The 12,735-nt window shown below is 35.5% G+C and overlaps 1 protein-coding gene across 1 annotated transcript in view; it reads left to right on the top strand.

Moving 5' to 3' along the window:
* MALRD1 (MAM and LDL receptor class A domain containing 1) overlaps positions 1-12,735 on the top strand; it is a 238,264-nt gene that overhangs the window by 188,887 nt on the left and 36,642 nt on the right. Inside the window, exons 35-36 of the mRNA XM_017741406.1 lie at positions 147-272; positions 2,291-2,357. Of these exons, the coding sequence (XP_017596895.1) occupies positions 147-272; positions 2,291-2,357 (193 nt within the window). The remainder of the gene's footprint in view (positions 1-146; positions 273-2,290; positions 2,358-12,735) is intronic.

The following is a 12,735-nucleotide window of genomic DNA, read 5'->3' on the forward strand; positions in this document are numbered from 1 at the left end:
ATGTCTTTGAAGATGAAGTCTTGTAGAGATCACACAGACTCAAGCTTATATCCTACAGTACGAATCAAGTTTTCTGCTAGTTTTTTTTTAACAGTGAGAAAATAAAATACAGCTGATGATAACCACCATGTTACTTTTCATTTCAGCCATTAAAGATTGTTCCAATGGTTCTTTGTTATGTGCATCAACTAATCAATGTATAGCCTTCTCCCAGCGTTGTGATGGAATTGTAGACTGCATAGATTCCAGCCTTGATGAGTCTGGCTGTTCAGGTACTTCATTTTGCATAAAAATATCATTTGAAACAAAGAAAGTATAGTTATTTCCTACTGAATGTTTTGGCAGTCCTCAAACTTGACTGACATTCCTCTGCTAAAACTTTGTCAAATTATATTAGGCATGAATTTTCCTGATGAAAGTATGACAGAGATGAAAAAAGATGAAGAATAATACGTCTAGTTAACATCTTCACAAGGGGTGTTTCTTAAGGTATAAACACATTGTTCAAAAAAACCCCAACCCTTTGTAGTACACTTTTAGGACCTCCCTTGATTTCAGCCAGTTGAGTAACCCACTTCAGTTAACCCACATTGTTGAGTAATAGGATTGCTTATTTGTGGTTTTTTTCAAGTATGTTGCAAATCCAGGTTGGAAAATAAACCAAACAGCATTTTTTTAATCACAGTGCATTTGACACAATATTCAGATTTGGTTTGCAGTTGTTAAATGGTGGAGAAAGATAAGTACAGGACAATAATACACATTCAATGTGAATTAGATTTTTATTAACAAAATCTAACAAATGCATAGATAATGTTGATATAAATAAGTAAATCTAGATTCAAAACATCCCATTCAATGACAAAAAGTTACTGCAGCTCTTCCCCAGACAGAACTCTTGACCAGTTCTGTGTTGACAGTACTCTGCCAGCTTTGCTGAATTTGCATTAGCTGAGAATTTAGCTCTCTTTTTGTAATTTTTATGAGTTTTGTGATAAAATTCACAACATTTCATATGCATTGCAATAATATAGTTCATTATAATGTGTTAAATGTTTATTCACAAACTGAAAGTTTAGCAAACTCTTATTGGTAGGAGGAACGGTTTTCTTTGGGAGTGAAATGTGACCACAAGTATTGTGTTCACCATCTCTCATAGCATCATGAAATGGTTTGGGTTGGAAGGGACCTTAAAGATCAAAGAGTTCCAACACCCCTGACTAGGGCAGGGACACCTTCACTAGACCAGGTTGCTCATGTGAGAGAAGGAATCATATTTCAACATTAAAAAATTACGGCTTCTATAAGAATGAGAGAATTCATACTTGGTAAATTTGATTTATAAAAATGATTTTAAATTAAAAGCAACATATTCAGAATTTAGTTCAATGCAGAAGAATATAGAACATAAACTAGTAGACTCACATGACACTAAATTACAAATCTTCCATTATTTTATCAGAAGGCAGATCTTTTAAGTAAGTAATTTACATTCCAAAATTTAATCCTGAAACTGGAGGTGTCCACACTGAGTAACACTGTTATATGCCATAAACAATTTCATTTTGCATATATCCAAAACTCTTTAGGTCCAATTTGTATTATTACCAGTTATTTTCTTATTAAAGAAGATTGAGGGGATTCTATTTTGATTTTGAGTTTTTTCTTGCTAAAGCAATGCAAAACTAAGCTTCAGTAAAAATAAATGTGATAATGTGGAAATCCAAATTAAGGGACATCAAGAGTTTTTAACAGGATGTCACCAACTACTTAAATACCTTTTGTCTTTTAAAGCCTGATTTCCCTAGTTCTTATGAGAATATGATTCTAAGTGTTAAAATTCTGAATATCTTCAATAAAAGGATTGGTCACAAAGGAGTGTCTGTTCACCAGCCCTATATAAAAGCTTTTAATGGTAATGTAGACTTAGGTACTAATTAAATATAAGTTCAATACTTTTGGATCTCATTTTACATATTTCTGTTGTTTGAAAATCAAGTAAGTGGCAAAAATTCCATTTCTGGAATCAGATGAAAATCTCAATTGAGAAAAATTTGAAGCCTGTTCAAGTGAAGCATCAGGATTTCTATAAGCTCAAGAGCACTCCATTGCTTATAATAATGTTATGACTTCACACTTGTATCACCAAGTCCAGGTCTAAAAAAAGAAGTTTTGGAAGTGCTAAGCACCAAAAGGACAGGTGTGAATATTTTACCATTTTGAAAATCAGACAATGACAAATGTAAAAACAAAGAGGGGGAAATTACAATTTTTACCTTTATGTTTGCAGTTTGTCTTGAAGAATACTGCAAAAATGGAGGAAAATGCATCATCAAAGATGACATTCCATTATGCCAGTAAGTTTCATTGGCAACTGACTTTTTGCTTGACATTGGAAAAAGCTGCAGTTGAAAGAGGTGGCTTGCTCTCCAGGAACTGAAATGACATTCCATAGAAGTGTATTTTAAAATGTCTGTATGTCTACACTATTTTTGTTTACACTTAGTGAGTTAAACCACATTTTGAGAAGAATGTTATTTATCAGATAGAATTTTCTGTAACTTTCATCTGTCATTACATGAGACAACCTGTTGGCCTGACACCTTAAGTTTTTTGTGTCTCGTGCTTCACATCAACGTTTAAAAACACACGTTTCTGTGCCTTATTTGCAGCGGGTGTTGTATACCTCAGATGAGATTTTAAAGCAGGCCACATTCTCATCTTTATCTTCTTGGCAGGTATTTGGAAAAGAAAGTGTTTTTCCCTCCCCTAAAAAAGGGGGTTAAAAATATGCTTGCATTTTTTTCTGGAAATACTCTGCTGAAAAAAAATAACGTATGGAATTCTGATGTAGAATGAACGAGCCATTAGAAAGTGTCAGGCTATCTGAAGCAGGTCATTTACACAAGATATCACTTTGTTTCCCATTGGGAAATTAGAGGAGACTTTTTAAATGCAAAGAAAGTGATGGTATGTGTTATGCTTTTGTCCTTCACGTGCTTCAGTGGAGCTTGCTAAAGAGTTTACCAAATTACTAAAGAAGTGACTGTTTTATCAGAGTAACTAGTGAAGACTAGATGTTAAGGTTTATCTCCTAGCCACTAGGAAACACATTAATAAGCCTGCTTTCTCTTTCAAGTCATGTTTATCCTTTATTGGCTGAAGAAATGTAATATATAACATACTCAGAAAATATTGGGACATTCATACAGGGTACTTCGATTTGGCTCTCAGGAAACAATTACCTGCAGATTTCCCCAAAAATGTCCAGTATCATAGAACAGAGAATTGTCTCTGCAAGAACTGTGGAATTTCACTAAGGTGGCTGTTTCAAAATTTTTTTGAACACATAAAGATACAAAGGGGACAAAAACCATAGGGAAGGATTGCAGATGAAACAGAATGAAAAGTCATTGGAAAATCAAGGGATTTGCAATAGGGGGGTTGCAATTTGTAAATTAAATCCTTGATCAAAAAGAAAATTTGCAAGGAAAAAGCACTGGGGGAGTAATTGAGATTTTAAGTACACAAGAGAATTATAAGACTTGAACTTCTGTTCAGACTTGCAAGAGAAAGTAACCCAAACAAGCAAATATTTTTTATCCACAGAAATCAAAGACATTTGGAATAAAAATATTAAATTAAACTAGTAAATAGGGTACTTTCCCTCAGCATTCAGTAAGAAACATATTTAATTCTGATGTAATGCAAAGGCAATCAGAGCAAAGGCACAGAAACAAGAATTCCTTAACTGGTGGACTAACATAACTCCAAGAGCTGTACATGCTTCTGTTGGGGAAATTCTACTCAAGAATGCCAGAACTCCAGTGCACGCTGCAATAGGCTTTCTGAAAACTGCCTGTAAGGGACATGGCTGGAGAATGGCAAATGGAGAAGAAAAGGGATAGCCAGATCAACAGTCTGATATCAATACCATTCAAGGCTTTATAATATTTTTAAGGAATTACTTACACATGTAATAACAGGAGAGTTAACCATTACTAAGATAAACTACATGACTGTTTGAAATTCCGTGTCAAGACCATGAAAAGACAAAAAAACCCCAAAAATGTACCTAAAATAATAAAAAATTTAGAAATATATCAGTTTTCAATACCCAGGGGGGAAAAAAAATCCAAAACCAAAACAACCAAACAACCCCCCAAAAACCCAAAACAACAGAACAAAATTAGAAATTATAATGAAAAATACGCTATTTTTTATTCTCAGTTCTTACTCTAAACTTCCTGAAAAAGAAATGATAAGTTTAGCTAGAAATATCTTCCTCCCTTGAGAGCAACTGTTCTTCTAGTCTGCAGGATAGGTCAGGAGAAAAAGCATAGTGTATAAGAGTGAAGGAAGCCTGTTGCACAGTAAGGAGAAGCCTGAAAAGAACAGAGTACAGATCCTGCCCTGACACAGAAGTGACAGAGAGTCTTCCTAGATACCCAGAGGTAATTGTGTGGGGATTAAAGTGATCTTGAAAGTCACTGGCTTTGACTAATACTATGCAGCGACACAGTGGAAAAGGAAAAAATTTGTTAACATGTCCTTTTCTTTTGATTTTATCTGGCAAAATGGATTCTGATCTTCCCCCATGTGAGATGATTGTGCTCTAGTTTCTATGAAAAAAGCCCTGAGTCTGGAGTTTAAAAGTTTCTTTGGCCTCTCTGAAAATTTTGGTTTAACAAAAAACAGACTGGACAGGTCTCAAAGCTTCATTTGATTCAAGGTTCCATCATGTTCCTCTAAGAACTGAAATTACTGCTTATTTTAGGTCAGATGGCAATACACTGATAGAAAAGAATAGAATTTCTGGAAAACATTTTTGCTGGTGATAATAGATGAGGTTTTCTATGTTTTTAATGCAGTGGGGTTGAAGTAGTTAACTTTATAGACCCCTTCTAGTTGTTTAACATGCAAGCATGGGAACAGTAAATTTGTAGTAGCTGCTTAGGCAAAAGAAACATTTGAACTCCTTGAAGAGACTGAAAGTGGATAGTAGATTTTATAAACTGAGTACTTCTCCAGTTCCTTTGATGCTGTATGTTTTTACATGTGTGAACTCGTGTACCTTAGATATATATATATAGTTAATACTTAGGGCATCACCCTGTCTTTCAATACTATGCAACTAGGAGGGATCAGTAGCAGGTGGAAGGTGAGGTATGACATCCCTCTCTGAAGAGATATCTGTAGACCTGGTGGAAAAGAGAGCAGTGCATACAAGTCTAGATAACATTTCAGTATATATTGGAGTGAGCAAGAGAGTTGGTATATCAGGTTGCTGTAATTTTTGTTCATGCTACTGAAAACAGCTTCTCTAAGCTGGTGCACAATGACTGCAATAATATCAGTGAGACGCCCAGTGTTTGAGAATGTGACTAGTGGTTGGTGTTCTGGTGGATGTTCTCAGGGAGAGTATGCAAGTTAAATCAGAGCAATGGTGCTTTGTGGGTGATGGTCATCTTCCTACTTGAATGAAACACAGCTTGATGGCTGTCCTGGACATGCTTGTTATCTGAATTTTTGAGTCAGCTTTGAAAGTCACTTGCATTTGTTTCTGCAGTTTGGTCAGGAGAGTAATTGGGGTGCATATCAAACATATTTATCTTGTACTTACCATTTCATGGGTATTTTCTTTGTCTGCCAAACTAAACTGAGCTTTCATCTGAAATTCTATGGCCACTCTGATTTGACAAAATGTGACTCCTATTTATCCTGACTGAGGTCTCTTCTGTAGTCAATGTGCAGCCAAGTGGCTGGTGCTGGCAATCAGCTACTGTGGTTGCGCAAGCAAATCATGATAGTTTGAGCAATAATGATGAGAATTTTTGCAATTTCAATCCTCTGATTTCAAAATCATTCCTTTGATTATATGTATGCTTTTCCCAACTGTTCATCCAGTATTTCTTTGTGTTTGTTTTATTTTAGCTTTAAAGTGAGACCACAGATGCCTGGTAACATAGGAGAGGAATATAGAGGATAGCAAGCAAGCTGGGAAAAGCGTGTTTGTAACACATTGAATTGGAAGGGTGAAGCTTCAAAGATTGTACTAGTGTTGAAAGAAAAAGAAAACACTGAGAACAGGAGAAAATAAAAACAAACCAACATCCCACCCCCCCAAAACAAAAAACCAAACCAAACCAAAAAAACCAACCAAAACACAAACCAGACTGTTCATACATACTTTTCATTCTCATTCAACTGGACAAGAGTAATACTAAACACTCACATTTAAAATGTACTAAACTTCACATATAATAAATGTTAAATCATTGTCAAATCATCAAATGGTTTGGGTTGGAAGGAATCTATGAAGTTCATCTAGTCCAACCCCCCTGCAATGAGTAGTTTCATCTTCAGGTTGGTCAGAACCCCATCCAACCTGACCTTGAATCTACCAAATCTCTGGGCAACATGTTTCAGCATTTCACTAAGTTAGTTGTAAAAAATTTGTTCCTTACATCAAGTCTGAATCTTCCCTCCTTTACTTTAAACCCAGTATTCCTGGCCCTGTTTCTGCAGGCCCTACTAAAACCAGAATTATTTAGGTTGGAAAAGATATAATACAATGCTTGAGTTTCCCTTTATTTTATACAAATATTTTCTACATAATAAACCAAATTTCAGAGAATTTACACTGACTAGTACTAGAGAGTATAATGAGAGCACTTTTATTAATGTCTGAACTATAAGAAGGTTTTATCCTTTAGCAAAAAAAAGTGATTGCATTCACTGCTCTGTAATTAAACAGAGTCATATTACAGATTAGAAATAATTCTTCATTAAACAGTTTTTAAATTCATTCAGTATGTAACATCTAGCTAACTGAGCTGTGGAGATTGGAATTGCAAGGAGTCATTATAAACAGATAATTAATTATGGCTATCTTTGTAGTTGTGTATCTAAATGCTGATTTGGCCCAAAATATAGAAACTGAATTATTTTGTTTGTTACTTTTATGTGACAAAAGTAAAGAAGATTACTTTCCCTTTTATTTTTTAGAAAAACAATTGATTTTACAGGGTGATAATTCATTCGGAGAAGGGGAATTCTTGCTTATTCTTTTTTAAAAAGAATAAAAATTAATTGATCCTTTATTTTTTGCTTCTTTCCTTCTCCTTTTTACCATGAGCTTATGATTGTAACACAAATGATCTGTTTTAAATTGCAAACAAAGTATTTTATCCTGAGTAGTACAATAGCAAGCAGTATTTCACAAAATTTAAAGAAAAAAGGGGGTTTTTGGTAGTTGAGACATTTTTTCAGAATCTGGTTTTGTTTTCAAAATACTAGCTTCTGGTAAGCACGATAATTTTTTGAGGAGCCCTGCAAAGTGGCATGCAGCTTTAAATAATGTCTTGGTAGACTGTTTGCTACCTCTTTCAGTTAAGTATCACATATGGCAAAGGAGGGAGATCCTGCATCCTCACTGGACAGTATTTCAGTGAGGAGCATAGGTTTGATCTTGTTTTTTTCCTAAACATGTTTGACTTTGGATCTACTCTTACCTGTATTGTGCTACTGAATTTTTGAGGACTGATGGTGGTAGTTATCTTTAAAAGTGGGAGGATTGTTTTAATATCACACAGGATGTGTGATAATAATATTCCAGCCTAAGAAAATGAAATGCTTGGAAGCATCTGGAATGTGATTTGATGGAAATATGGAGTCTAAACACTGACAATGTAGAAACACCAATCCATAAGTAAAGAGAGTTTGTAAAGGGAGAAGATGGTAGTTTCCATTTCAGCTAAATTTTCTCCTGCTGCTCTCAGAAATCCTCACCTTAGAGGGAGAATTGCTGACATAGCAGCTGCTGATTCACTGCAGATTATTAACTGTTCAAACAAAACGAACTGGTACTGATTTCACTTCTTCCCTAAGAATTTTCCTTTAGATTTACTGAACAAATGGGACATGGGTAAATTGGTGAAGCTATATTGAGCATATACACCTACTCAGGAAAGTTGTAGTCATGAAAATCAATTGTACATAGAGGAGCAATGAAATAAGGATGCAGCCATGAATAAAAACAAAAGCCGTGATCAGTAGCCAAAAAGATAACACACTGAAAACAAATGTCATGCTAAGATTTGGCTTTTGGGAAGCAAAGGCATATCTACAAACATACACATCTAGCATAGAGAAGGATTTTTCTCATATCTTTCCTTTACCCAAGTCTCATTTGAAAAGTGAGGCTGGGGCAAATTAAATAACAAATTCAGGTTACCTGAGTTGGGTAAAATTAAGAATAGGAAGACAAATTAATACATCTGTTCTCCAGAATAAATTAGATACAATTTGTCATGAAACAAAATATACAATATATAGATGGAAATGCATTTTAAAGATTTGCCTACAGGAAACTCTTTCCTAAAGTTTCTATTTATTATACTATTTTTTATTTACACTTGATCCTTTCTTATTTGGAAACGTTTCATGAAATCAAGATGCTTGATGCAGCAATACTCTTGCCTTTTAGTTTTTCATGTTTCTAACTTCATAACCTTTTCCAAAGGAAAATCCCATAGGGATTATGGTGCAATGTGACAGAAACTTAGATTCAAAAATCTTAGCATTTGGTCTATTTTGCAATAGTTGGGATGAAACAGCTTTTGCTTCTCATGCTGATTGCATGCTCTCAGGAAGTTCAGTGATCATTTCACAACACAAAAAAAAAAAGGAAAATCTGTTGAATCCTTCATATATCAGAATTCAGGAAATACTGTTCCTCTGTATAGAAAGATAAATGTCAAATTTGTTTAAGAAGTTGGGGTTTTTTTCATTTATATTTTCCCCACTTGTACCGAGTGACTTCAAAGTAAATACGTTTGGCCGAATGAGTTTTACCTAGTGAGAAACTTGCCATCGAGCAAATTATCAATGGCATATACTGGCTATTTTTGTATTTAGAAGCACTTTACTTCAAGTTTTGCTCTTCTTCTCCCTCTGCAGATAACAGTATGATCCTGAGGTCAGCTCTTTATCACACTGAAGCCAGCTGCTTCATGCAGTTTGTAACTTCTAGAAATGACAAAAAACCTCCAACTGACATTTATCTTGGTCAAACATTATTGAATATATAGGGCAGTTTGCCACCTTCTGCAGTGAGGTAGGGATATCCTGTCAAGCTCTCCTGTGAGTGGTCTGAATCAGTGAATTGCTGAATCCAATGATTTCAGAAGGAATCTGTCTTTTTTGGTTTTTATATTATAAAACTAAAAAAAGGTTGTCTCTATATAACTTATTAAATTTGACTGCACATAATTGAAAGCCAGATGTTAGAGTCAGTTAAATAAATATAACTGAATAGAAACAAAGCAGGGTCTCACAACAAATGTTTCTAATCATGTTTTTTAGAAATCTCTAGCACTTGATTCAAATGTAAATCAGGCTTTCTCATTTAACTCTTAGGTTTTGGTCTTTTGTACAGAAAGACAAAGTTCAAGATATCTTTAAAACTGGAAACAAACTAAGTAGCTTATAGTCTTTCTCTGTTTTCCTGAGGTAAAATATTACTGTGACAAATGGAAAAAGTCTCTCTTGAATGACCCATTGATAGAATCTGAAGAGCAATCACAGTGGAAGTGTTTATTTTAAGTACAGTCCACCGGTCATTCTGGAAAACAAACTGTGAACTATGTATTTTCAAATTGCCTCTTAATGATATGTTTGCTGAGTGGGGACATTTTTACCTGTAAAGAAAATCAGCAAAGAATTTCTGGGACAATTTCTAAATTGAAGAACTTGATGAACATTTTGTACAACCTTTTCTTGCAAAATTTTGGAGCTGAAAGGTGCTAACACAGCTTTGGGAATAAAAGTACCTGCATGTTTCATTATAAAAGGTGATTTTCCTACATTATCAAAACCATTGCAACTCTCAAGATCAGAGAGAGAATTATATTTAGTGTCTGAACAAAAGAATTGATGTTTTAATTTAAAGATACTATAATCTTATTGAGAAGGGTATAATTTAGTAGCTACAGTGAAAATTACTCGGACATTTAAAAATGATTAAGCGAAAAAATTTCTCCTCAGTTGGATCAGCAATGCTTAAGTCACTGAAAGCATTCAACCTCTCTGATAAATATCCTATATTTCTCTTTTGATTTTCAATTCAGTCTTATAAAAGGTTCAAAGTAAAATGAGGAAACTACAAGGTGTAGGAAACCATAGCTGGTAAAGGTCCAATGAACCTTTACGTCAGAATGACTTGTACACCAAAACTATCGACTTTATTGCATTTAAAAATCAGGAGACAGGTTTGTCTTCAGTAAGGAAAAGCTTAGGATGTGGAAAGTGTATGTGTAGGAGAGGATGTATTTTGAGTGATGAGAGATTTTTTATATGGGAGAACGTTAATGAATATTGGATACTGGATGTTTGCCAAAGCATGGAGGGTCCCCTGAAGGGTTACTCCTACTAATACCAGATGCTCAAGAGTAGGAAAAATGGATAGAAAGCTTTAAATCAAAACATTTTTTGTTCTATTTTGTTCAAAACAGGAAAGAATAGAAGTAAAATAATAAATATTTTTCAAAAGAGAGAAAAAAAGGGAACAATTGAGAAAGTATAAACAAGGATTGCAAAGATTCTTGTGCTACAGCCACTCCTTCTTCACATTCATGTGGCTGTCTTTTGTCCACAGAAATTTAAAAACATCTGGATATATCTATTTATAGACACATAAATTACTCTACATTTTTTGGATTATATTAAGTCAAACAATTTAAAAGTCTTAGTTCAGATGTTCTTATTTATCTTGAGTAACAATCTTTTTTCAGATTCAGTCTTCCTGGATTTAAGTGAAAGTAAGAAGCAATACTTGGAATGAAAACCAGTATTTTCACTCCCTAAGATTCCACCTGCATGTCTGCATATCAGACTTTGTTGTCTAGAATGACAATCAGCTCAGCATTAGAGTCCTCTCTGTAGGAGGCTGCTGGAGGCTGCTGGTTGGATACCCCTAATACAATACAGAATGTGTCATAAAAGCTGTAAGGGAGACTTTTGGAAAACACGTATATCGTGAAGCATGTTGATAAGAATTTTGAAGTGTGACTAAAATGAGGAGTACTCTGATACAGATGGGTCTTGGCTGAGGGTGTCAGGAAAGATGGGATTGGTGGGGGTCTGTATTTGAGGATCTGTGCTATTGAGTAAATCGTGTAGAAAAGACTTACATCTTGTATTCTGTACTAACCATGTCCTGACATTTGACCTACTGAGTCTGACCCACTAGACTCATTGGTGTCACAATGTCATCAAGCTATCCTGCACGTTTGCAATTTTCCCTCTTGTTCAGTCAGTGAGAATTTAAGTCTCCAAGAATTATACCTTTTGTGCGGTTGCTAGGTGGCTAAGGGATTTCCTAAAAGCAGCAAATTCTACTAAATTAAGAACTTTTGAACTTTTCTTGCCAGCTTTTGCAGTGTTGACTGATCTGGAAAGCTCCATGCATTTTAATTTTAAACACATACAAACACTGAGGATTTTTCTCAATGCTTGGAAGGAGCTTTTCATGTTTGCTATTGCTCTAATCAGCTACTAGGTAACATCTCTAAGCGGGTAGCAGTAACTATGTGCTGTTCCCACAAAGACATTTGTATGTCCTTTGAGGAAAAGGTACACATACCTTTGAGCTAAAATAATTTTGTCTGCATCTGGAGTGAAATTTATATTTTCAATGTATGGAAATATTTTTCATTAAAAATATGTATTGGATTGTAAGACATAAATGAACTTTGAAATGTCCTCTAGAGTATATCACGGTCATGTGGCTCATGCAAGAATTACAGTGTGGATCTCAACACCAAAGTTACTGCAGGAATAAACTTCTGTGGTGGGTTGGCCCTGGCTGGGTGCCAGATGCCCACCAAAGCCACTCTATCACTCCCTGCCTCAGCTGGACAGGGGAGGAAAAATATAATGAAAAGTTTGTGCATTGAGATAAGGACCAGGAGAGGTCACTAAGCAATTACCATCACAGGCAAACCAGACTTGACTTAGAGAAATCTCTTTAATTTATTACCAATCAAATCTGAGTAGGGTAATGAGTAAAAAACCTAGATTTTAAAATGCATTGCCCCCACCCCTCCCTTCTTCCCAGATTCAACTTGACTCCATGATAACTCGGGTAACTCTGAAATAGGACAAGAGAACATAGTCTTAAGCTGTTCCAGGGGAGCTTTAGGAAGGAAATTAGGAAGAAGTTCTTCACAGAAGGAGTGATTAGATATTGAGATTGCCTGCCCAGGGAGGTGGTGAAGTCAGTGGCCTTCCAGATGTTTAAGGAAAGACTGGATATGCACTTAGTGTCATGGTCTAGTTGAAATGGTGGTGTTGGGTTATAGGTTGGACTTGATGATCTCAGAGGTCTTTTCCAACCTAACTGATTTTGTGATTCCTCATTTTCTCTGCCTCCTCCCATACGGCAGTAAGGGGGATGAGGAATGAGGGTTGCAGTAAGTTCATCACAGGGGCAGCCACCATCCCTTATGTGCTCAGCCTTGGCCAGTGCCAGGTTCATCTTGCAGCCAGCTGGCATTGGCTCTGTTGAACATGGGGGAAGCTTCTGGCAGCTTTTCACAGAAGCCACCCCTGTAGCCATCTCAGCAGATACCAAAACCTTGCTGTGCAAACCCAATAAAACATCAATCATCAAGCTAGGCTTCAGAATTCAGTAAACTGCAGGAGGTGGAGATTTTGTTTGTTTGATTTTAAATG

The sequence above is a fragment of the Corvus brachyrhynchos genome, unplaced genomic scaffold, assembly GCF_000691975.1.
Source record: "Corvus brachyrhynchos isolate BGI_N302 unplaced genomic scaffold, ASM69197v1 scaffold167, whole genome shotgun sequence".
Taxonomy (NCBI): Eukaryota; Metazoa; Chordata; class Aves; order Passeriformes; family Corvidae; genus Corvus; species Corvus brachyrhynchos.